This window comes from Manis javanica, chromosome 6, assembly GCF_040802235.1.
Source record: "Manis javanica isolate MJ-LG chromosome 6, MJ_LKY, whole genome shotgun sequence".
NCBI classification, from domain to species: domain Eukaryota; kingdom Metazoa; phylum Chordata; class Mammalia; order Pholidota; family Manidae; genus Manis; species Manis javanica.
The window spans coordinates 27,518,161-27,545,876 of NC_133161.1; the positions used below are offsets into that span (position 1 = coordinate 27,518,161).

The 27,716-nt window shown below is 38.0% G+C and overlaps 1 protein-coding gene across 14 annotated transcripts in view; it reads left to right on the top strand.

The window, feature by feature from the left end:
- Window positions 1-27,716, top strand: part of CADPS2 (calcium dependent secretion activator 2) — a 519,662-nt gene that overhangs the window by 466,405 nt on the left and 25,541 nt on the right. For 11 of the 14 annotated variants that reach the window (XM_073238521.1, XM_073238513.1, XM_073238522.1 and 8 more), the window contains 3 exons: window positions 4,002-4,076; window positions 13,966-14,049; window positions 14,156-14,188. In XM_073238521.1, coding sequence (XP_073094622.1) covers window positions 4,002-4,076; window positions 13,966-14,049; window positions 14,156-14,188 — 192 coding nt within the window. The remainder of the gene's footprint in view (window positions 1-4,001; window positions 4,077-13,965; window positions 14,050-14,155; window positions 14,189-27,716) is intronic. The other 3 variants (XM_073238523.1, XM_073238515.1, XM_073238517.1) reach the window with 1 other exon arrangement.

Genomic DNA, 27,716 nt, shown 5'->3' on the forward strand with positions numbered 1-27,716 from the left:
GTAGATGGCTTTGCAGGGTAATCTGCTACTGTTCATTATGTCTGCACCTGTACCTTCTCACCAGAGACAATTAATTCCCCACAACTTTCACACAATTAATATAGTTCAAAATGTGCAGGTGTAAAACCCATTAGCAACCCTGAAAAGTGGTAAACAAGAATTTCAGTGCTCAGGAAGGATTTTATACTTTGCTTTTTATCTTCAGTAAATGTAACCACATAATTGCACAGGCTTTCCCTCTCAGTATGTGCTCAAGCTAAGTTTCGGAATTGTTGCAAATTGGTAAATACATTATATGCATAGGTGAGCCAGTGGGACCCCATTCTGTAGTATGCAACAAATAGAGTTGTTGAAAAAGCTACATTATTACACAATTTGGGACCTTATAAAAATATGTACTACTTAAGTAAACCTGGCAGAGATATCTTTCTAAATCACAAAGGAATTACCTCTCCAAAATCTCCAGTAAAATTGTTATGTTGTCATTGCTGGGACTCTTACCCACGAGGCAGCCCCTTCTGTGCTCCTAAGTTATGATTCTGTTTTCTTATGTAGCACCTGCTGATGCAAACACGCTCGGCAGCCCAGAAGAAGGGTATTTAATGGAGTGATTAGTGAGTGAATGATCTGCTCATGTGACTGCTGTGTGTAATGAGTCAGCAATCTCAGACCAGTCCTGTGGGGACAGATGTTGAGATCACAAAACCACCAGTGTTTAGAAACCCTTGTTACCCATCGCTGCAGAAAAGCAGATGACTGCATGGGTCTTAGGCAATCATCTGCCCTCTGAACCATGGCATCCCATGGCCCATCCACTGAGGAGGGAAGCACAGTATTGGGACATTTGGGGAGGTCCATACCTGTGTGGGATCTGTTCCTAATTACAGAAAAATGTTTCCATCTCCAGAACTAAGAGTACAGTACCTTTAAAATTCATCCCAAGAGAAGGACCAAAATCTTTAAGAAAATACTAGATTGGACCTGCATTTGATTAGTCTTCATTTCTTGCGTGCTTACATAATAACAAGTGAAATGATGATATTTAGCTAAGTGTAAGGAGGCCAGGATTTCAGACCCATGCCTGATCTCACATTCCCTGGGCACCATAAATAGGAATTCCTGAATGGTTTATCTTAATCTAAGTTCAGAGTCATCTGCTGGAGAAGCAAAGCATAAACTGTTTATATGTGAGGGCAGATGTGGGGAGAATTAGTCACAAAAAATGGGCTGTAATCTATCAAAGCCCTAATATGTAGGGTTATTGATCCAACTTGAAATAATCTGATAGGAAGTTAGAGGTTTTTACTTTTGTGGACAAAACCTTTGCAGACATCTGTCAAAAATGTGGTCTGTTAATCTAATTGAAAAATCTGTCAGTTTTCGCTTAGGTAACATAAATGCCTGTGAAGATAAATTCCTTTCTTATCAGTTTGTGATCTCTTTTTGTGTGTTTCTGTTTATCTTTGAAAACTATCTGGACTCCCTGATGAATAACTCTTTTTATCTAATTTCCTATTAGCTATATGTGGCATATATGGGTTATTCTCTTTGCAGAATATATATGTAAAATATGAATTCTGAGGCCACCCGTCCACTCCCACTCACAATGCTCCCAGACCACCTTTACCAATTGTGTAGCTAGAGCAGATTCTGGAAGTTCCCTGCAACTTTACTATCAGTGTAAATCAGCACTAATCAGAGAAGTTTACAATAGCAAACTGTCATTATAAAAACCTAACAGACATACTATTTAGGCTTGCCCCTTGGGTCGTACATTTCAGATGTATACTTCGCTTCCTTCTCCCCCTCCTCCTCTCTTCCTTCCCCTTTCCCTCTTTCCTTCCCTCTCTCACTTCTTTTGGCTAGGTCAAGAAAATAGCAGTCTAAAGGTGTATAATAGAGGAGAATTTGATGGCTCCTAGCGTCCAGGGCTCTCCCTGCCTTTCAATGAAAAGGGTATAAAGGACCTCTAGTGGCTCTTCTCTTGATTTTGAGAATTGCCAAAATCAATCTAACCCAGAAGTTTAACATGTAGAAGCTTTACTGTTTTACATAAACAAACCTTTTGATGACATATGATTACTTGCGAGGTAAAAATGCAATTTATGGCAAACAGATAAACCTTGAGGATAAGGCACGTATTGAAGAATATGGCCCCATTTGGCTGGCTGGATGCCTCAACTCTGGTGTGTTCTGTCGCACTCTCCATGTAAGAGGGAAGGGAGAAGCTCGCAGCCCATCTCCTGTATCCTTTTCTTCTTCCACCCCAAAGAGGAGCCTCAGACTGCACACAGGCCTCCTACTGCACAGACACAAATTTGGAGAGAAGGATATGAAAAGAGAAAGGCAGACAGGGACAGCCAGGGCAGAGCACATCTGCATAAGCTCCTTCCCTGCCAGTCAGCTGTGCAGCATCAGCTGGAGCTGGGGGCCTTTTCTTGAACCTGAGTCTGGGGAAGGGAGGTGGGGCTGCAGCGGGGCGGGGGGGTGGGGGGGGGCGCTCCCAGCCATGTCAACTACCAGCCACTTTTTGTAGGCTCTTTCTCTTCTCCCTTGTTTGTCTTTACTTTCTTCCCGTTTCTTTCTCTTCACACTGTTCTAAAAACAAATATCAGTTCTCCCACAATAGAAACCCACCCTGTGTTTCTGGAAGGCACAAGTTTGGGAATCAGTAGGGCTGTAAATAAGACAGTCACTTAGTATTTCACTTCACTGGGTGAAACACATGCCTAGACAGTTCCATGTTATGTGTGGTTAATTGTAGACCACGTGTCAACACATACACAAACACATGCAGAAGAAAATAATTCACGTGCTCCAAAATTATGCTTCTTTTATTATTTAGGCAGGTAGATGAGCACTTGTAACTGTCAGAGCCTAGGGAGGGGACATCTTCCCTGTGCATTCCAAAGCAGACCTAAGTTGGTGTTTTGTTCTGTGTGGAAACTTTGAGACATGTTTTCAGGAGAAAAAATAGCTTTCAAAAACTTACATCTTAGGAAACCATTCAACCAGCAGCTGTTAAGTTGGTCTAATGTTTATACTGACCTGAGTACTTTTACTCTATGCATTATGTTAGTTGTTCCAAGAAGCCTTGAACCATCAAGATAGGGTTAGTCTTTACAAGTCACATTTTCTGTGAAGTGGCTGTTGGGGACAATCGGCTGTCAGATAAATGCTTCTAAAAGAAGAATTACTGTTTAAATGAATGTGCCTTCATACGCCATAGAAGCCGAAGCTCCTGCTAATTTAAGAATGGAACTCTCTAGTATTCTCTAAAGAAAGCAAAAAAGGAGTCTTTCAGGTTTATTTTAAATACATCTTTTTTGTATTTACTTAAAGGCGTCTTTTTCATGAGGAAGCAGTAATAAAACTATGGGGCGTGAGTGCCGTTTCATTATACCCTTTATGGCCTATTAATTTGTTACCATCTATTCACCTTTGTTGATGAAATTTTAATTTTGCCCTTGCCTGGGCATATTGTAAGAATTGTATAAACTGCTGCTCCCCATGCTGACAAAAACGTCCTTTTAGAGTGAACAATTGGGAGCTCATTTTATTTCTAGAGCACATTTAAAATAACTTATGAATGAGAGTTGTCAGACATGAAATGCTGTATTAATTAAATCTTTTTCTAGTCTTTTTCCTTCTCCAGCTAAACCAACCCTTTAGAAAAATACACGGCCACCTTAATTATAGAGGAGAAGACAAAAAGTATCCTTCACATTCCTCCGCCTGAATAAGAATAAGAACTCAATTCATTTATATAATAACCCCATTAGCTGCTTAACTCAACAGTGCACATGGGAAAATTTTCAAACCTCAGTGTAAGAAGTGTTGATTGGGTGGATCATTTTCAAGGTTTTGCTTTTCTAATGTTCAAAATGACCGTTTTAAGTAAATCTGATATGTCATAACTAGTAGCTTTAAAGCATTTATGATTTAAGATGGGAGTTTTATGTCCACATCACCTAATGCAGCTTTTGTCTTTTACTATCTAGCAACAGTACCATTCAAAAATAGATGATTTGATTGACAACAGTGTAAAAGAAATCATTTCACTGCTAGTTTCAAAGGTAATGTATTATTTATTCACCTTTTAAAATCAAATTAAAAATGATTTTCAACTGAGAGTTTTAGAAATATCTTGTTTCTAAATATCTGAGAAACAGTAGTTTTAAAAATAGTTTCTCAAATTTAAGAAAAGTTATAACCAAAATAGAAATACCTTTTGTCAATAACTTTTGATTTTTGGTTTATAATTAATTTCGGCTTTTCTTGCAATGATTGACCTCTTAAAAATAACTCTTTCAGTCATACCTTATTATTTCACATTGGTGTCCTCCTTACTTTTGTCTTATCTCCAAGGCTGCTTTGAGTAGTCATCAGGTCTTTGAATTTAGCCTATTTGTTGTGGTAACAGCACTGAGTCAGGAGCAGACAGAACTGGGGTCAGGAGCAGACAGAGAAAGCTGGTAGGAGGTGTCTGAGGTTCTCCACACCCAGAAGGCCCCTCTGATTTCCTATTAGACTCTGCAAGTACCTTTGACAAAAGCTATGGCCTGTAATTGTATGAGTAGAGATGAAACATAAATTAGTATTTCATTGAATGATTAGATAGTTTAAAATCCTAGGAAGGTGTGACTGCCACAAGTGACATTTGAGAGCAGAGTCTGTAAGGGAAAGAGACAAGAGAACCAGGAACCTAAGGAGGGTGATGAGACAGGATGGAGGTGCTCCAAGGGGCACTTTCCTATGAGTAGGTATGCCCCTTGCTTTCACGAGGTTCAAAGAACCCCTAGCCAGCCTTCATAAAACAGTTGCAAGAATGTACAAAAAGCCAAGGGAAAACCACCCCCAATTTAACAGACAAAGGACATGTCGTTTAGAAAAGAAAAAACAGAGACACCCAATAAGCACGAAAATGTTGGGCCTTATTAATAATTTAAGGAATGAAAAAGAAACCCTACAGTTCATATACTTTTTTTTCCTAGCAAACTATCATGGATGGATTTAAACTAACACCCAGTTTTTGAAAAAGTGAGGTAGGACACCCATTTCCTTTATATAGGAGTATTAATGACTATGACCTTCCTAGAAGATAGTTTGGAATCTTCCTAGAGTACATCAATCTCTTTATCAAGTACATTAATACCCTTTTACCTAATAATTCTTTTTGCATTTTTTCTTAACCACTCAGAAGAGATGCACAAATATATTTATTTATTTATATACACACACACATGCATGCACACACACTGATATTGTCACATAATCTCTAATGCAAAATTGGGCACAACTTTAATCTCTAACATGAGGGGAATGGTAAAGTATGGGACCTCTGTAAAGCAATCATGCTTTCAAACACTACTGAGGATAAAGGAAGGGTTTCAGAATATAATATTAAATGGAAAAAAAAAAGCTGAATGTTTAGAAATGTAAAGTATGACCAGAATTTGCATCACATAGAGAAAAGGCACCAAAATGTTGACAAAGCTTTCCTCTGGGCGGTGGGTTTAGGGTTGATTTGGGGGTTTTTCTTCAAATTTTTTTGTATTTTTCAAAATCCTCAGGTAGCAGGTCATGAGGTGAAAAATAGCCCCAAAGAAAGATGATTTTATAACAGCACTACCTCACGGGTTTGTTTTTGTTCCCTGGACATCCACCACCCCAGGAGCACCTACACATTCACATACAGCATCAGCGGAGCAGCCGCAGCACTGCGCAGTCAGCCAGCTCCAGCGAAATAAAGCTAATATCGCACCTTCCCTGCCGGGAGCTATCCCGGGAAACTGTACCCAGAGGAGCCTCCCCATCATCACAGCCCTCCTGTGGAAGTTGTCTTTTATGAGAAGGGTGCATAATGGAAGGCATTGACTCGCTCGCTAGCGTGTGTTGAGAAAGTGTTAACTAGACAACAAGGAGAAAAGGCAAACTAGTTTGGAGTTTTTGAAGGGAAGGGAAGGTTGCAGAGGAGGCTGGTATGGCTGCACATCATCTCTTTTCTGGCAAAGTAAGAAACTTAAATTTTTGTATATCAAATGCATCTGGCTAATTCAAAAACATAGCATATTTGAGTCACAAAAAGAAACCATTCTAGAGATCAGTGCTATCCAGTAGAGGCATCTGTGACATAACAATGTTTTTCCAGTACCATCCAATACAGTACCTGCCAGCCATGTATGGCTGTGGAGCACCTGAAATGTAGCTGGTGCAACTGAGGAGCTGGAATTTTAATTTTACTTAATTTGAATTAATTTGAATAGCCTAATGTAACCAAATATTATATTTGGAAATCAGATCTAGATTCCAGTTTTTCTCTATGCATCATTTCTCATGCAGTCAAATAGTACTTATTAACAATCTTTCATTCTTTGGTTGAAAAGTATAAAATAAGTTAATCTGATAGTTGGAGACAACTGTCTTAAGCTCGCATAGGAGATGACAGTGAGTGGCAGTTTTTCTTTCATTAAGCAAAGATGAATGTGATTCTGTAATGCAATTCTTAGATGTTAGTGTGCCAGAAACTTACCTGAGAGCTTGTTAAAATGATCCCCAACAATTCTGAATCAGAAGTTTGGGAAGAAGGGCAGGAATGTGCGTGTTTAACCAGTCCAGTCTCATGCTGATTTTGATGTAGGAGTTCAAGAGCCAGACTTTGAGAAACGCTGCTCTGACGAATCTCTAGCCAGGCTGTCGTGTAGACTCTTTCTAAACTTCGGTATATTAAAAGACAAAACAACCTCTAAGATACTGTGTTCACATTTGTTTCCACCAAAGAAAAAATATTTTAAAACGAGGTGTTCATGAAGAACTACTGTGAAGCATGTTATTTCGCTCAAACGAGGCACCTTTGCAATGGTTAATCTCACTTATTTCACAGATGAAGACATAATCCTCAAAAGAGTTTAGTAAACTGGCCAGAGATACACACCGTTAGTGAGTTAGGATTCAAACTCTAAGCTTCAAATTCCTAATCCAGTGTACTTGCTCATTCCAGACCTGCAGGAAATCAGTAAAAAAAAGAAAAACAAAAATACTGTAAAAATTGAATCTATCTTCTATGTTAACTGCCTTTACTCCATCAAATTCTAAGAGTCATGCCTAGACATTTTATAGTATATTAAGTCAATATGAAGTAGATGGATAGAATGGTGAATTTCTTGTTGTATCCCAAATGTTTCTTCCCATATTTTAATTGTTCTGTGCATATTGATAAATATATTAGCTACATTTGGAGAAATAAGAAGGAACACTTCCTCTTTTTGCCTCCTCTCTTCAATCCCACCTCCATATCCTCTGTGTATCCCACATGTCTCCACAGATAATTTGAGTGAGCCAGGGCTCTTGGTCACGAGTAACACTCACAGTGTGTGTCCCAACTGCGCATGTATTTTACATGCTTAGAAAACATCTGGGCATCCCACCTCTGCATCCTCTCTCCACCTAGAAGCTAAATGCTGGTTTTCCTTGGGTTCCCATCTTGAGTCCTCTTTTGAACTCATTCCACAAATCTCTATGCCTTTCACACTTGTGGCTTTAACTATACACAGATAATTCACAACTCTGTACTGAGAGGCAGTGTGGAATCATGGTTAAAACTTCAGACCTGAGGAGTTTAAAATCTTCACCGTAGGAGCACTGGGAAGTCTCTGAAGGGCTGGGGAGGCAGAAAGCAGGGGAGGAGATTAATCATGCTTGCGTTTTAAGAAGATTCACTGATTACCTGTAGTAGGCAGATTGGAAGGGGGCTAGTGAGGAGACTGTTATGTTGCCTCTGGTAGACTAATCCCAACACATTTTAAATTGTAAGATAGATGGGGTACTGTAGGCTGAATGTGTCCTCCCAAAAGTCTTGTGTTGAAACCTAATAACCCCTAATGTACTGGTGTTAGGAGATAGGAACTTTGGGAGGTGATCTGGAGCTCTCATGAATGGGATTAGTGCCCTTATTTAAAAAAAAAAAAAAAATGCCCACAGAACTCCCTAGCCCCTTCTGCCATTTGAAAATACAGCCAAAAGATGTCATCTTTGAATCAGGAGGTGATTCTCACCAGACAGACACCAAATCTCCTAACATCTTGATTGTGGCCTTTCCAGCCTCCAGAACTGTGAGAAATAAATGTTTATGATTTATAAGCCTCCCAATCTAAAGTATTCTGTGTAACAGGTTATAGCAGCCTGAACAGACTAAGACAAGGGGTTCATAATAGGGAGAGAAAGGAAAATGGTAAGGATTGCTCCTGGGTTTACGACTTGAAGCATGAGATGGATGTTGAAGCCATTCATTGATGTAGGTGTGCCCTGGAAGAGAAACAGATTTAGAGAGAAAGTCAGTATTGGACATGTTGAAATTGAGCTACTCTGAGATACCTGAAGAGGAGACATCAAAGAGCCATTCAGATATTTGGGTCTGGAGTTTGAAAGAGGAATACAGGACCAAAATATCAATGTGATGATAAGATTTCAGCCATTGGAAATGATTCTGTATCAGTGGCTGCTATTCTCAGACAGATGTTCTATAACTGGAACCTCTATGGAAAAATGAAAAGCAACTTTAAAAGGGAAAAAAAAATAAAGGGGCTTAGTTTTTACTGAGAAAAAAAATGATAGCAAGAACATTATTTTCCCACCAAGGAAAGGATACAAATATGTCATTTATTGCCACCTTTTATTAAAATTAATTAAATTGGCCAAAGTGTGGAATAGCCAAAGCTGGACTTTGTTCCTGTTTCTTGATGTTATCAGTTGGGTCTCCTTGGACAACACAGTTTCCTCATCAGAAAGGCAGGAGCATTAGATGAAAAAATATCCACAGCCTTTTCTCATTCAGAAACAGAGATCTTTATATACATTTCTGTATGGAAGCCTCTGCGGACCCACGTCTTCTCCCCAGGCTGTAGGGTCCATAGCACACACCAGGCTAGAGCTGGAACTCTGAGATCGTCTAGCAGGGACTTTTCAGACAATTTTATAATGTTTATAATGTATCTTTATATGCTTTTATAAGATACACTTAATGTCCTCAAATACATCTTGGCACCCTAAAATATGACACTTATCAGAGCAAAGCTGCTCTGATTGAGGAGGGGAAGAGGCCTGGCACCCTACCTGTGTGGCCTCATCTCCCAAGGCACACCTGATCATGAGAGACTAGTCTCCGTGTTCGTGGATGAGGAAACAAAGGCCCAGGGTCATGTGACAGATAGCCACAGAGCCAGGACTTGACTCTTGTGGTCCCTAAGCCTATAATCTTCCCACAGAATCCCAAGGAACCAAGCAAGAGCAGAGAGGAACAGTGGGAGCATCACCTCCCAGTCTCCTGGTGTCCCTTCTACATCTGGGTAGTGCCGATCAGCCTGGGTGTCCCTCCTTTGGCATTTGTTCCATGCAGGCACACACGCTTGGGCAGCTTGGGCAGGCAGTCTGGTGGGACAGCTGTAAGTCAGGTGGATGTGAGTGGAGTTCCTTGAGTGTACCATGAAGATAATGAAGAAAAACTGGGAGAACTGGGAGAAAGAATTGGTCAGGGGAGATGGTCCACGGCAAAGAATAAGAAAATCTACTCTTGTAAGGGACTCTAATTCTGAGTATGAATTTTTTAATTCATAGCAATATACTCAACTTCCTAAATCCTGGACTGATGCAAAAAGGGAATTAAGAAAGTCTATACACTATCACATTAAGTACCTGTAGAGAGATAGATATATAGGTGTAAGTATATATACACATACATATTCTTTCTGATAACCTAGAATATTTTCCCCTGAGTTTTTCTTAAGAATAAGATAGAAGAAATATCCAACCTGACTGCCTAGATGATATAAATAAAATACCTCACCACCTCAGCCTGGTGAGATTGATTAAATTTACTTATTTGGATCAAGGCCATATATTCAGAAAATGTCTGTTCAAATTCCAAGTACGTGCTTAAAAGGAATAACACACTATTAGGAGCCAATGGGAGAGAGGAAATACAGAATGAAGTAGGTCACTCTATTTGTGGAGACAAGGGCAAAAGGGACAATGACGGAAGTGTGGAGAATGCACCAATGTCTGGGTTAAAGGAAGTTGACTTAGATACTTTGGGGAACCATGTATGTTATGAATGAATACATCTGTCAATTACAATCTGTCCTTAATACAGATGTGCATAATGTGGAAAGACCTCCTAGGAGTCATTGGGACAAAGTTCAAAGAAGTAGCTTCACAGTTGGAAAGAAAAGGGAGAGAGAATTGCATTGTATATCCTAACTAGCATTCCAAGGAAACCTGTTTTCTTCCCCTCCATGAACTTCTGGTTCCATGTAGATTTTTAACAGTACTAGCTAGTCTTGATCTTACCAAATAAGTATAAAATATCTGCTAGTAGTCATCTCCAGCCCCACAGGCCTGCCCCCTCAAAAGAACACCTAGTTTTTCAATGACAGTTTTATTTACAGATGACTATCTTTGCTGTGGAAGGGTTTATACCTTGCATTGTAAATAATGCAAACATCCCTTGTTTACTTCATGAACTGTCGCAGCTGAAAAAGCAGAAACTGTGTCTTGAACCTAACAATCTAGCTGAAGTCCTCCCTCCACTTAGAATTTGTATATACATATAGGAAAAGGAGTCTTAGACTCTGTTAAAATTCAACAGGAAATTTAAGCCAACATGCCTTGTGGCACACTTCGTGTTTCATTGTACTAGTCATTCCAAAGTGCTTTTCGTCTTTAATTTCCTGGGAGTACATGAGGCAAAGTTGGTAATTACCCAGACAGACTTTAGGTGTTAAATATTATTCAAACAAACTCAGTAAATGGCATCCACAATAAAGAGCAGGGAAACAAAGAGATTACAGTGTTTCATTCCAACCCCACACCCTCAGGAGAGCACAGAACACACGGCAAACCCATTAGTGTTTATATACTCCCTGAGCTGTACTGAGAAGCTCACAGGAAGCAGTTAAAGGCACAGCAACTAAACCAGCATTGAACTGGATTTCTTTGGAATCTTGCTGTTCCGTGCAATTAAAAGCCAGATGGAAAATATATACAAATAAAATATATCATGATTAGTCAGTCCTGATGTTAATAGAGTTTGGTTTTTAAGGTTGCTCGTCTACTACATGTACCTCCACAAAATCTTATGGATAAAGCCTTCCTGGAGGAACTGTATGGCTCGGCTGGTTGATCCCTGGTGGTGCAGGCACTGCTCACCGCCATGTAAGCACAGAGTCTCTGCTTTGTCGTGCCTCCCCAGGGACCATTTGGGGTAGGAAAAAGCTCAAGGAGAGGCTCTCCACTCTTGTTAAAATGGAGGCAAAGAATGCTGTGACATGGATGCGGGAGACTACAGGTCCACACATAGGACATCCTTGGATGTAACCCAGTGCTGCTTCATACCCTAAAGAGCGGGTGAGCCAGACAGGCTGCCAGCTGCCACAGAAGGGAAACTTCTGCCCTACATTCATCTATCCCTAGGCTTCCCGTTGCTTTCTGTTTGCTGTCTACACTGGCACTTAGCCCTATCTGCCTTGTGTCATGACCAGCTTTTCTCTCTCCCATTAATCTGTATGGTCATGGACGGAAGGATCTAAGACCCATTTGTTTTATATTTCCCATATTAGGTGCTCAATAATAATTAAAACAAAATGACATTTTTTGAGCTCTTATGATACACTGGGCATGTGACCTATATCGTCTCCTTTAATGCTTACAGTTCTGTAGCATGATGATAAAGAACACGGGCTTTGGAGCCAGACCACCTGTTTTCAGTGCCACCTTCCTCTGCTGCCAGCCGGATGACTTTGAAACAAATAGGATTCCACACAGGTTTTCTGATCACAGCTTCAACTCTGTTCTACCTCCATAGATACCATTTAACTGTATGAGACCCATCCACTGATAACCAAACTCCTTATAATAACTGATAACTCCTTGTCACTAAACAGTCCTAAGGCTATGCCTCTTACCTGTGACTTAGCATGGTTAGGTTTTTAGACTTATATAATGGATAGTGGCTTAGCTAATCATATCAATAATCTTAATTCTTTATGTTTCTTTAGTATTTACCATTTTCACAGTCCTTTCACAAAAACCACCTCCAGTGATCTTTACACCGTAATTGTAAGATGGATAGGACAGGTGTCATTCTCGCTGTTTTACTGACGAGTACACTGAAGCCAGAGAAGCTAAATGGTGCCTTAGAGCCAGGTGGTGGCAGGGCTATAACTTGAACTCAGGTCTTCTAGATCCATACACAAGGTCCTTGTCTCCACCTTGCCTGGTCCCTCAGTATCACTCATGTGCTTACATATACTCACTTGAGGGCACCAGGAGCCAGGTGCCGTGCCAGAGACTTCAATGGTCCAGGTTGTCTGGTAACCATAGCAATTGTCATGCTCCTTGCAGCAAATGAGATCACTGAGCACACACTGGCTCTCAAGATTTGAGTTACAAGAGACGAGGCATTTTCCATAGAGGGCCATTAAGTGTGGAATTCCCTTCCCCTGGCCTGACATGGCCCTGGAGTATTGGTCCTCTGAGTCTTTGCAAACCACATCATGTTGAGTTAGCCAGCTGTGATTGGTAAGAAATCCTAATGGGCAGGAAGAAAATGCTAAATTGACTCTTAGTTGTGAGCAATTGGTAATTTTGTGTTTTTTGCTGTTTGTATCCCTTAGGATAACTAGCCAGCCCTATGTAATTTTCATTCTTTAGAAATAAAATTAGTCAGCAGTTTGCATGATTTGGTTTCTGTATTCTTACATCATGTCACAAATGATGTGATGGAGAAACCTATAGGGAAGTTTTTGTTTCTTTTGCATAAACTATTTTGCAGTAATTGACCAGCCATAGAGAAAAGATTATCTCCTGTGCACTCTTAGTGAGTTCTCTGGCCACCAGAGACCAATAAGCTGCGTCCCTAGAACTATTATCCCTTTGTTGAAGAAGCAGCTATGTGAACAAAAACGAGCCTTCGTTAATTTCCCTTTTCGTATTTAAAAAACCTTGTCAGTATTTTCCCTTCGGGAGTGTATAATTTGTCAATAGTGCATATTATTTTAGTTCTAAAGAGGAAAAATACAGGGCAGTAGATGCTTAGTAATATCTCTTACTTGTCTTCATGCCAGATCTTAGTGTTTCCACCCAATGAACTATAACTCTCCACATTTTTTATTATATTCTAGTATATACATCTTAACTTTAATCTCATAGGAAATAAAATTTTAGAAGTGTTAAACACTTTCAAGACAAATTTAATTCCATATTCCCTCCCTCTCCCAGCACACATGGCCCAAACCGATTGGTGCAGTGGTTGGGCCTGAGCATCTGAATCAGGGCTGTCACTGCAATCTAGTTAGTGCTCTTTCCATTGTACCCGGCAGCGTGTTCACCTCTCGTAGCGCTCCAACTACTTCTGAGAGCTGGGAGGACCTTTCTGTGGCCTCCTTAGAACCGCTGGGTAAACGCGGGTTAGAGCACATCCGACTTGATTTCAGTATTGCAGGACCCTCAGGTGTTACACCTCCCTTTCCTTACAGGATTGTTTTATTCAGCCTCTTCTGTAGGTAGAAAAATGTGGGGATCGGTCAAGTGATGTGTGACAGAAAGGAATTTGATTAAACTTGACCGTCATTGCCCCTAAACATCTATATTGAAGTTGGAAAATGTTTTAAGGAATAGTCTCAGGAATTTAAAGTTACTTACTAATGGTTTTAATTATCTCACATGTACAATGACCAGACTCCTGCTGCACATTACTCTTTTATCTTAAAAAAAACAAGTTTTGTGTATTATTTCCAGCAATGGAAAAGGCTCTTAGAGTTCATCTTCAAAATGAAAAAGTAAACTTCGAAAGTCTGCCCCTCAGCTGTCAGTTTATCTGTGGTGGGTTTCTGTGCCCTGGAAGAAGCGGGTCCATGAATTGTTTGCCCTGTTAGCCAATGTTCTAAATACTCATGAGAAACTGCATTACAGTTTGTTTCAGTGTTGGAAGGGGTGTTATCTAAGCTGTCAAGATATGATGAAGGCACTTTCTTTTCATCCATTCTGTCATTCACTGTAAGTATTTGAATTGAGTTCTCTTCCACTGCCATTTGACTGTTGTCATGGTATTTATCGAACAGCTAAAAAAATAATTCTCCTAATTGTCTCTTTTCTACTGAAGGTGAAAGCAGCTGCAAAATATGTTGATGTTCCCGTAAGTATTTTCTTACTTGCTTTTTAAAATTATATGGAATTCATTTTTTGAAGGATCATTATGGCTCACCCTGGGTTTATTTCAAATTTTAAACCCATGTCATTCCCTCAAGGAGCAGTTTATTTTCCTTAAGCAAGTGCTACCCCTCATAACAAGGCTTGGCAAGGTGATTTCAATGTACTTTTTCTGTTGTAACTTGGAAACTATTATGGAGGTCAGTTCATCAGAAGAACATGTCAGCTCAGTTGCAGAGGGTAGTTACAGCACTCTAGGACAGGGTAGAAAATGCCTCATACTATTTATAGAAAAATGTTTCCACTCCCTTCCCTTTCTATCAGAGTTGTAACAGGTTTCTTATAGGAGTTAAAGTAACAATAAAAATGAACCAGTTAACCCATTAAAACAAAAGTTTAATGAGAAAAAAAATGAACCAGTTAAATCAAAGAACTGGTTTTCTAAATACGGAAGTGTTATAAATCAGTATTCACTTATTTTAACATTTGGCTTACCACAGAATTCTTGAGAAATAATCTGTAGCCTGGAAATTTGTTCAAAGATTAAGATACTATGAGAGGAAATTATGAAACTTACTTAGCTACAATGAAAACATTGACATAATAAATATAATCATATCAGTCCAGCATTTTTAAGTTGACAATCCTAACAAATTAGTTTTTAGCTTAAATCCCATTATCACTTACATGACCAAGGCCTAAGATGTTCTGTTTAATCATATCTCTTGGCATACTTATCAATTTTCAAAAATTTGAGCACAATGAAAATAAACTTAAAATTAAAGCTAGACAATATAAGTCATCTCCTCTTTAGCTAAGACTGTGCTTGAGTAGTGTCACATCTTTAGACTGCCATTATTATGAAGGTTAGCAGTTTGAGTACTGGTAAACTTTGCACATCAGTTGTAGATGGCTCTTATTTTTTAAATGTGTAATTGCACTTGACACTATGGACTAAATAGTCCTCTGATTTATTGCTCCTATGGTTATTACAAGTGGACAATTTAAATGAAAAGACCATGGACTTTCCAGTTTTTGCATGGGGTTTCTTTTGAACTGTGCTTTATTTTACAAATGATTCCCAAAAAGTCTTGGCATACTGCTTGTTTTATACCTAGAATCAGAAAATCAGTACTAGATGATAAGCAAAGTAATACGTGTAGGGGCCTGCAAAGCAGCAGCACAGGAGAGAGAAAAGGAAAATTAAGGGGAAGTGTTTATATTTTCTATTTTGAAAAGAAAGACAAATAGTCATAGAAACACGTGAACTTCATTAAAATCCCTAACACATATTTTATAATATAGTTTTTATTTTGAATTACAAATGGAATGGGACACCATAATTATTCCTTTTCTTAGGACTTTTAAAGTTCTTGATTTGACCCAAACTAGATCTGTTAGCCCCATAAAATTTCAGAGTTGAAAGATACAGAAAGTGGCTCATTCACTGCCCTTCTAATGGAGAAAGTCCCTCCCCTGATATCCCTCATATTCATTCAGGTTCTTTTAATGTTTTCAGCAATTGCACACTCACCATAAGGCAGCCTCCTCTTAGTTCAGTAAGTTGAAATTCTGTACCTCTGTGAATTCCACCTTGGTTCTAATCCCTCTTCCCATGATAGCCCTTCAAATATTTGATGATAATTATCATGCCTCTTCCCAAGAGATGTTGGCTATTCAAAGGGATATATTGTCTAAGAAATTCTTATTTTCTATACTTTATTTCTACATCCCCAACTTCTTCACTGAACTCACTAATTAAATATTTATTTAACACATACAAAGTGCTATGCCCTGGGCATAGATGTCGACAATATACAATTCCAGCCCACAGGTTGCTCAATGTCTAGGCATGAAAGAGTGAGGGGAATAGACATATCATGAAAACAGCTATAGCAATTGTACCCAAACTCTTTATCATGCCAATAACTCTCTAGATGAAGTATAGCTTACCAATGTCACTATTAAATCAAATGCCCCCCAGAGCATACAAAACCATAGAAGCAATCTAGCTGTGGCAGATTACTAAGGGAAGGATTTCTTCTTCAGATCTGGACATTACACCTCTATTATTGATATTTATGAATACTATCTTCAAAAGTCATGAGGTGCTTTTGGCTTACTGTTTTTTATGCCGGAACTCCAACAAATATGCCTCTCTGAAGCAGTCTTTTAAGGAAAAGCTTATGAGAAAAAACACTAGCTCAGCTTTCACAGAAATTAACTCAAAACTGATCAAAGATCTACCTGTACAATGAAAACTACAAAACTTTTAGAAGAAAACAGAAGAAGAGATATGTGTGGTATTGAGTCTGGTGATGAATTTTTAGATACACCACCAAAAACATCCATTAAAAACTTTGTAAAGTGGCCTTAGTAATTAGTCAAGAGTAGTGAAGAGAAGCCACAGAAACGTTAGATAAAAGACTTCTGTCTAAAATGTATGAAAAACTCTCAATACTCAACAATAAGAAATCAACCCAATTTAAACACTGGCAAAAGATTAGAATGGACACTGCAGCAGAGACATGTAGGTATCATATAAGCATATGAAAAGGTGCTCAACATCATTTGTTATTAAATGCAAATTAAAATAATAAGGTACCATTACACACCTATTGTTACGTCTAAAATAAAATTGAAAAACTGACAATAGCAAAATGTTGACATGGATACAGAGCAACAGGGATTCTAATTCATTACTCATGGATATGCAGAATGGCTACAGTAACTTAGGACGTCTGGCAGTTTCTTACAAAGCTAAACATAAGTCTTACAAAGCTAAACATGCAAACCCACTGATTCACCCCTAGATATCCAACTGATTTGAAAACATATGTCTATACCAAAACTTGCACATACATGTTCACAGCAACTTTATTCATTATCATGAAAAGCTGTAGCAACCAAATTTTATTTCAATAGGTGAATGAATAAATAAACAGTGGTATAGCCATAAAATTGGAATACTATTCAACAGAAAAAGAAGAAAAAGAAATTAGCAATCAGCACACATGAAGACATGGATGAATCTTAAAAATACATCACTAAGTGAAAGAAACTGGTCTAAAAAGGCTACATATTGTATGATTCCATTTGTATTGCATTCTAGAAAAGGCAGAACTATAAAGATTATAAAAAGATTAGTGGTTGCCATAAATTGAAGATCAGGTCAGGTTGAATAGGTGAAACCCAGGGAAATTTTTGAAGTCAGAAACTGTTCCATGTAATACTGTAATGGTAGATACATGACAATACACATTTGTCAAAATGACTTTACAGGACAAAGATTGAACCTGAATATATGCAAATTAATTAGTTAAGATGTCATGTGATCCCAGGATGGAAAGGAAACTATGATCAAATAATGTAACTCAATACAAATGTACAGAATAACCTCACTGAAAAATATGAAAAAGTACTGATCTCAGTCACTTTGGAAATGTAAATTCTAAAAATAAAGGAAAAGAACAGTATGTAAGTATTGTACTGTAGCTGATAAAGTGTTTCCACACCGGTTAACAATTCAGAAACCATTGAACATGTACCCTAGAATTGAGCAACTAAGTAAAGGGATGGTGGTTGGGGGGTGCCAAGTTTCTCACTTTTGGTCTAAGAGGTTGGAGACAAGCAAGGGGGGGAGGCTGGAATGATCCATGTGGTAATGGTTTAGAGTTGGAGGTATCAGTGTGAACTTGTCTCTGTAGCTTAATATAGATAGAGCTGGTTACATATAGAAATATTTATAGGTAAATAGATATGCATAGGTTAGTATATATACATTTCCTTGTTTGTTAGCTGGAAGAGGCTAGAAGCAATGATATCCCCATAGCAACAAGCACACCTAGTACCCAGATTTTTTTCTCTATTCTCCAGTAAAATGAACCATGACTCCTTGGAGAAATGGTTGATACTAAGACAGGGGTAGGAGATAACCCAGGATGAGCCTGGGGCATCTTACAGAGACAGAAAGTAAGGAAGTGTTTTTGTTTTTTTAAATGCACAATAATAGGGAATAAAGGGCCACAGGAGCCAACTGAGAAGAGCTCCCAGAGGCCTGAGCTAGGGTGATTTGAGCAACCTAATAAATTAGGTAGTATTGGATTATAACCCAAAGTATAAAATAAATATTCATTAATCCATATTCATAAATGTAAACGATTGAATAAATAAATGGGGAGAGAAAGGTAAATCTCCCGTGCAGAAGAATTCCAAATAATTACTGTAGGTACTTTATTCCCAAGGAGGCAGTATAACTCCCATTCTTGAAGGCTATGCATAGTGACTTCCTTCCAATGAGTACAGTATGAAAAGGAGGGTGGGGAGAACAGATGTACTGTGGAGAAGCATGGCAAATACTACTTTAGCCAGTTGATTGAGGTCAACATCAGCAGTGATCAATTATGTTGATAGTACTTACTCTTAAATACTCTGTGATCTTCCTCCAAAAAAACTATAATTCCTATAGTCTAATTGTGAGAAAAAAATTAGATACATCCCAGTCGAGAGACATTCTACAAAATGCCTGACCAGTACTCAAAATTGTAGAGATCATCGAAAAGAAGGAAAAAATCTTAGAAATTAGCATAGCCAAGAAGAAATTAAGGAGACATAACTAAATAAATGTAATGTGGTATTCTGTATGGGCTCACAGAACATAAAAAATACATTAGGCAAAAACTAAGGAAATAAGAATAAGTGTGGACTTTAGTTACCAATAATGTATTGGTATTTCTTCATTCGTGTAAACAAATATACCATACTAATGTTAAGATGTCAGTAAAAGGGGAAACTGGGTGTGGAGTATATGGGAGCTCTGTACTAGCTTCATCATTTTTCTGTAATTCTAAAATTACTCTAAAATAAAAAGACTAAAAAAAGGGTGCTGGACTGGTACTTAATAATACTTGAGTTTTGATTCATTTTATGCTGCTTTATACCCTGGATTAACTGTATGACCTTGAGCATTGCTTCAAGTAGCCTCAGTTCAGTCATATATAAAATGGGTGAATAAGTTATAACAACTGCATAAGTCCTTCTAACTGTGGCATTCTATCATTTTATGATTCTTGATGTCTGTCCTCTTATATCCAAGAGACAACAGAGCCCAAAAAATGTCACCTAGAAGATGATGAGAAGATGAAAGGCTAGAGAAAAAATGTTGTAGAGAAAGGAACAATCCCTTCTGCCAGCACTCTTAATTTTTGTAATTTAAAAAAAAAGCAAAAGGAAAACATAAAAAACTGATTCTGTAAAATGAAGTATTAGAAATATAAAATTATCTATGAAACTAAGTGGCAACCCTAATGTAGAAAAGGTTGAGGACCTCATGTTCCTACCATACACTGATTGTCAGATATTCCTTATCACATAGCTTAAGATGTATGAGTTAATAACAGAAAAGAACTTAAATCAAGCTATTTAAATATAGCATGTTATGAACATAGTTGTATCTTTGTAATATATACTTTTCACAACACTTCTTTATAAAAGAAAAGAATCATAAATAAGAGAAAAACATCAATATATTCCAGAGCAGAAATAAATTCCGGTGTCTCCTGCTTCTTAGCAAAGAAGCTGGTAGGGCCCTCTGATACCTTTCTGATCAAGGTGATAAACTGTGACCCTCAAATGATTTGGTAGATATGTTCTTGGAGAACCCCATCCTAGAGAGGAGTTCCTGGTGAGTTACACAGTTTGTGGCCTCATTGTTCAAGTTGACAAAGACCTTAGACATATAAGAAAAACAGACCTGGAGGGGTGAATCTGCCCTGTTCACTGGGGAACTTAGAAGAAAGGAGCTCTGATCTGAGAGAGAGAACTGGTTAGATCCAGGACCAGCATGAATATGTTCATGTTAGCTTTGCAAGACAGGAATACTAGGCCAAAACCAAACATCCAGTATGGTTGCAGTGTTTTATTAAAACTAGCCACTCTTCCCTCCCCTCCAGGTATTGCCTACTTTTAAGATAGAGTAGCTCTCGCTGCTAGCAATATATGTTATAAAGTTGTGTGAAAAATCATGGGAGACAATAATGTGAGGTAGCTGCTAAAAAATACCCCATAAGGTGTTATGGATCCGCAGAGGCTGCAAAACAGAAACCACAAACCCAAATAAGGAGCCAGACTGCCTGTGTTTGAATCCTTGCTCCATCATTCTGCTTATACCTGTAGGACCTTGGGCACAGTGTGGGGTTTTTTTACAGTTTTATTGAGGTATAATTGATACACAAAAACTGCACATATTTAATGTATGCAAAGTGATGAATTTGGACATTTGCATACACCTGTGTGGAACCAGTTTATCTACAAAGTGGAGATATAATTATGCCTCTTTTAGGTTTGTTGTGAATATGTTATTAAGCACTTTCAGGGTTCCTGGAATGAAATTAGCGCTCAATAAATGTCAGTTATTATCATACATTATTGTCATTGGTTATAATAAAATCTGTGTACAGATTGTAAAAAATAATCATTCCTGACTATATATACTGTAGGGAGCACATCTGCATTATTGTGAGCAAATCCATCTGTAGTCTTTTAAGAATGACATACACTTCTTACTTCCTACTGTAGAGAGAAGCCAGGATAGTTAAAGGGATCTGAAAATAATGACTTATGAAGAAAAAAGGGAAATTGGAATGTTACCCTCAAGGGTGGAAAAGTCTGAGAGACAGTAAAGTCCTGTGTAGTACCTAGAGTTCCCGTTTAGAAGGAGAAGCCACAATCTGTATCAATCAAGAGGACTGAACTAAGAACAGTGACTAAAAACTAATAGGAGGCAGAACTGAAATCAGTGTAAGGAAAAACCTTTTTTTAAAAAAAAGAAAAACCTTTTTTAAAAAATTAAAATTGTTCACAGAGGTAATACAGAACCTACACCACTATTTGCCATATGTTATCCTGAAGACTTCTGCATTATGTAGGAAATCTGACCAGGTGACATTTAAAGTCATTTGCAACTCCAATTCTAGAATTTTGTTCTATAGATCGTATTAGTTATGGATCATTTTGGTATGTGTGTGCGTGTGCAATGCCTATTGAAAATCATCTGGTCAGCACTATCATTACATGTGATCTCTGTGCTAGACAGTGAGGTGCCACTGCTGCAGAGACCAGGGGTATGTGATAAGGGTGACTGTGACCAAGAACATTGAGGAAGCAAAGGAGAGACCCCTCGGTGACTGGCTTCACAGTGCTGGTGCCTGATCCTGGTTATCTGTCCCTAGAAGATGGGGATGGTTTATTTTTCTCTTGTCTTCATTAATAATTCTCTCTAATGTTACCTCTTCTTACACTTGCCAGGGATCTCTGATCTCCCAACTCCCCAAAATATGGCTAGAATTCAACTCTACACAGTACAGACTGGATGTGGAGTCCAGGATCTCAATCCAAGGTCCACCTTTGACCCCCTACTAGCTCTCTGACCCACGGACTTCCATGTTCTCGCCTGCGCAATGAGATTAATGGTATAATCCATTGCTACCTCCCTTGCTAGGTTCTTACAAGGATTCAGTGAGCATATTAAGGTGAAGTGTTTTGTAAATGCAAAGCGCTCTTGCAACAAATGGGATTGTTATTACTTCAACATGGAATGATGCATTCTGCTCCCATGCATGCCTCTGCAGTTTCAGAATGTGACCATTTTCTAAAAGAAAAATGATTTGCCATCCACAGAGTGAGAAACGTTGTTTCTCGTTTATTTTCTTTTTCTTTTAGAGTATTAAGCACCCTGCATATATCAATGTTTACTCTTAGAGGTCACTTCAGTGTCAGTGATGTTTCCTTCCCTCCTTTGCTTCCCATATTGTTTATTACTTAGATGAGGCCACTTGAATACTGAGTGCTTTATGTCAGAATGAGAACCAGGCGGAACATGGGGAATGGAGCCCCTGCCCGCTGGGACACACTCACCTGGAGAGGAAGAGGTGCACACCGGGCTCAGATTAAGAGTCTCACAGTGATAGGAGCAGGGGAGGCTGCGTATAGTGCTTCCTTCAGGAGCATTCTGCTGCTTTCGTCTTTACTCCTTTGTTTTTTTGTCTGGCTCTTCCCATATAAGGTAAATCCATGGACTGCCTCTGGACCCTGACATTCTAGCATCCTCAGGTCTCCTTTAAGGCAAAATTTGAAACTGGGACCCAGTAAATCAATCCCAGTCAATGCAAATTGGGGAGCTAAATGAAATACTATGCACAGCCTTTTAATTCCACTTCTTCAGATCCTCGGTGTCATTTCCATAGTTGACATCATAGCAACTGTAGATTGATGAGGGAAAGGTTAGGGAACACTATTATAAACTGAGAGATTTAATTCCCTCATCATCATTGTAACCATTACTCATGACAATAATAGCGTAAAGCTAGTATGTGATACACATATTAGCATGTTTCCATGTCTGGTACTCATGTATCAGCAGCTATTCTAAATTCTGAGAAGTTAGTGATCCTTACAGATCAGAAATAGCAAGAGAGACACTAGATGCTCTCAAGTGGACAAGACATGGTAAGATTAAAATGACCCCATAAACCTCAGTTGAAAATCAATCTGCCTCTTTTCCTTGACTATTTCAGGCTCACATCTCAAACTAGTATTCAGTATTCCTTTTAATATTTAAAATAACCTCCTCTTTGGAAGGATTTTCCCCAGTGATTGAACAAAAGTGTTCAAATATACTAATGCTTAGATTTATAAATACATAAAATATGTCATTATTTAGAAGATACATTGTGAAGTATTTAGGTGGATTTTAAAAATGAAACAACATGACTACATGAGGTATAGGAGCATTAACTATAGCTGGTTCTGACATAAGATACTCTCATAGCATTACCGTAAGAATCTGCTTTTTACTGACTATACTCACTGGAAACAGGCAGAAGCCCCTCACCCAGAGAAAGAACTCTGGACTAATGGAGCCCTGTCTCTCAGAAATGTGGGGCTGGATGAAATGTGTATACTTAAAACACAAGTTACACACTCCAAATCTAAAAGATGTTTTGAAAATGATGTGGGTGCCATAACTTTAATCCAGAATTTTTTACTTCCCGATTTGGAGTCAAAATGTAGTATAGTGTTAATGGAATTTTGAATACTGCTAAATTTAACAGACAGAAAGGTTACTCTGGCTGCTTCACTATTTGCAATAATAATTTGGAATTTTTCTAAAGAACGATGGGGATTTCTTCATTATTCAAAAAATTAGTGAACTCATTTAAAAATCTTAACATTTTTATATGTGAATTTTCCATTGTTTACATCCCTTGTTTGATGAATCACTCCTTTTCCTGGGCTCATAGAATATTTAAGTTGGGACAAATCTAGTTTGAAATCTTCACTTCTGTTTTTTTGGGTTTTGGTATTTGGAGATTTTTTTGTTTTTGTTTTTGCTTCTTTTTGGTTTTCTATGTGAATACAGTATAATTCTTCTTTGTAGGAAATCTGGTAAAAAACATATTTTCCAGCATAATTATAGTTATCTTCAAATATGCTATACTTTATTCTGCTGCTTTTAAATATGTGAGAACATATAACTTATTTAAACTACTCCAAATGATTTTGAAAAGCTTCACTGGAAGAACACTTTTACTCATATAAAAAATACAGAAAATGCAGCCTAAATGCCAAAATAATAAAGAATATATTAAATAGTGAAAGAAAAAATATATATTGTTATTAACAATACCTGGAACAAGTTATGTGTTTGTAGAATTATGTCCTGTGTCCTTGATGACCAATTATAGACTGTTCCTGAATCCACAGTGTCAGTGATGTTTCCTTCCCTCCTTTGCTTCCCATATTGTTTATTACTTAGATGAGGCCACTTGAATACTGAGTGCTTTATGTCAGAATGAGAACCAGGCGGAACATGGGGAATGGAGCCCCTGCCCGCTGGGACACACTCACCTGGAGAGGAAGAGGTGCACACCGGGCTCAGATTAAGAGTCTCACAGTGATAGGAGCAGGGGAGGCTGCGTATAGTGCTTCCTTCAGGAGCATTCTGCTGCTTTCGTCTTTACTCCTTTGTTTTTTTGTCTGGCTCTTCCCATATAAGGTAAATCCATGGACTGCCTCTGGACCCTGACATTCTAGCATCCTCAGGTCTCCTTTAAGGCAAAATTTGAAACTGGGACCCAGTAAATCAATCCCAGTCAATGCAAATTGGGGAGCTGAGGTGAGATATACATTGTTCCTCTTATGGTTTCAAATTGAGAAGACATGCTACTGTTTTAATTCTTACAAGATCATCTTTTTTTTTTCAAATGGCAATAATGACCAGATTCAGTTATTTCATTTGAGAAGTGTACAGATCATCATAAATCAGGATGTCATAGTTCCACTCTTGATTGTTTCTTCAAGACAAGCTTTTCTAGGCTATGAGAAGCACACTTTCAAATTAGCTCAATTATCCTGTAGCTTCTAGTTAATCTTTGAGACTGAATTAGTATATTTAAAAATTTGTCTCCTTGTTAAACAGACACTATGACAGTGTTTGCATAGTGTCTTGTTAACCTCCAGTGGAAGGTTAAGCGGCTTCTTCTGTATCTAAATCTGTTGCTGTGAGAAGTGACTGCAGCTCTGCACCCACCTACCCATGAATGGAGAAGAGAAGACCTGCATCTGTGGAATTAGGGGCAGCAGCAGGAAATAAGAGAGTTTGCAGCATATAATTAACTTAGGAATTTTTTTCTCTTTTTAAAAACAGCATGTTCATCTCACTAGATTAGTGATTAACTCTTGAGAAAAACTTGCTGGAGTATGCACCCTTACTTAAACTCATTCACTCACTGGTGTATTTTATTACTTATGCAGCCTATGTCAGAGGCACTCACCTTACCATACTTTATTTCCTTCCATAGTTATTGATTTCCTTATGTCCAGAGGGAAGTTTTGAAGATGTTTGTATATGTTCCCTAGAACTTTGTTAGCCAAATTCTGTCCTTTTCTGAATCCAATTACAAGTGATTTGGGAGATTCCTACCCTAATAAGCAAGATGGAGAAGTTAGTATCTAGGAAACTGAGGCAGATGTTTAATAAATAGGAGAATTAAAAAAAAGCATTTACTCTAAGTGGTATTTAATACATGGCGTGCTTGCTATGTGGTTTTTAATTGTTAACTTTTGCCATTCATTAAGAAAACCATAATTCAATTACCAGTGTAGTAAAGATTTCTAAGCATAGCTCTTTAGAACATAGTATTCTTGATGAAAACTCATGCAAATCCGCAGTTGTCAAAATTTAATAGGCTGCCTCTTTGAGAAAGTTGGTGGGCACCCACTTGCACCAGAATGTGTGGCAAAATGCTATCTCTGTGGTGCAGTCATATGCATTCTTTTCATTTACACACTAGAAAGCAAAAACTTAACAGAATGTGTTCAGTTATTTGTTTTCTAGCTAAACTTCATTCCTAATAAGATAACATGTAATCATGGAACTCAATACAATGACTTCCAAACTATGTAAATGTTACTGCCATAAAGCCGACTTTGCATAAAGGAGCGCTGAACCAGTGATAATGCCTTCTATCCAAACACATTTGCACTGTAAGTAGAAACTGTTTAAAAGGAAAATTACATCTTTTTCAGCAATTTATCAGAGATAATTACCCTTCATACACCAAAGGAAGGATGAAGTGTTTTAAGGAACTATAATTCTAATTGGTAAATGTCACCAACTGTTGGTGTAACTCTTACTTGTGTATATTTTTTTAATGATTATAGTCTCATGCCACAAGCTACATGAAAATATATTCACTAGGTGTGAAATTCCCATATGTCATAGTTTCAAGAATAGGTAAACAACTCAAAGATGAAGAAATAATGCTAATGAGGAATGTAAGAAATCTAGGGTTTTTTTCTCTAGGCAAGTGGATCTTAATCTACCAAAAGAGAAAAAAAAATGTAATTTAAAAAAGAGAAAAAGACAGAACACTTAATTTGTTGGAATAAACTTTTAAATGAGCTTAACCTCACCCTCAATCAGAGAGTCTTAGTTCTTTAGAAAGTTGTAGACCTGTCTCCGGGCCTGCCAAAGGAAACAGCATTTAGTTTTCTTTTAGGCTTAAACTGTGAAGTGCTTTGTTAGTTTTAGATAATGGAAGATAAACTTTTCCTGGACAGTGTTTCATGATGTCTAATGTTATCCTGAAAATGATCAAGGAAACAGAAAAAATACCTTATAGTCCCTGGCAAGTCTTTACAGTCACTGTTTTTCAGTCCTCCTGGCCATAACTTAGTTTCCATTGAGTTCTGATGGTTCAAGTGCTTGACTAGATTAAACTTCTCAGCATACTCTTTCAAAAGGTGGAAGTAAAAATGGGGTTAGGGTGGGGAGAAATGATGGAGAAGGCAAGGTTTGTCTGTCCTTCACCTCCCATTTGATCTGGGATGTGCCCAACTGACTTTGGTGTTATGTATATCATAGCATTTTGTTTCTAAGCACTTGACTGGAACTCAGATGTGGGGTTGGCTTGTTAATATAATGTATAGAAAATTGTTTTCATGTCATTTTCATCCTGTGGCAGTATGTTCTCTGAATGTTCTCATTTTCAGTGTTTGATAAAGTTTAAGAGGCACAGGGAGAAACGCTTATCTTAATAGTATTAGTAGTAGTTAGTAATCTTTGTACAAATCACCCTTTCTCTTTACTGGAAAAACCCCTTGTATAGCATTCACCACCACCCCCGTCCCTCACTCACACATGAAGAAACCAACCTAGATTTCTCTTGATTATCCTTGTGGCTTTATTTAAGCTTTAAAGCATTGCTTATGAGAATTATGCAGAAGAATAGTGAAGGAGTGAATTTGGTAAGTTGCATCCATTAGGTTTGGAATGTATTTCCTATGTTGTATATGGATGCTCTTGAAGGAAAGACCAGTGAGGACATTTACATGAATAGTTTCACATTGTCACTGATAACTAATTTTATTATATCAGGGTTATGTTTGATAGGATCTTTGAATTTATATGTGTGTGTGTGTATGTGTGTGTGTGTGTCCCTTGAAGCTAAATATAAGAGCAGTAAGAACCTGCTCTGACTCATTACCCAGAAATAACTTTGATACAAAAAAAATAAAATTTTTAATTAATAAAATATGCTCATTGCCTATACTGTGCACTGGTTAAGAGATGGACAGTTTTATCACCAGATATAACATATACTCCTTGCCCCCCAAAAATGACAAGAGCTTGCTGTCCTTCATTCAAGAAGAAGGTGCTGCCATTGTCCTAGCATTCACTCAAGATGTATCTTGTCTTTCCAGCAGTAGTAATAGTTAAAGGATCCATATCCTCTTTCACCTATTTCCCCTGCAATATTTTAGCAAAATGAGTCTGTTACAAGTGCATGTAATGGCTACGAAGTGATGTAAGACTAACGGACTTATCTGGGCATCAGTTTTACCATTTTGTTACTATTGATGTCACACTCTAATCAAATGAATAACTCATTATAGATTATGAATCAACTCCAGGTGTAAACCATAGAAATAAACTGTTTTTATTAATTAGTCCA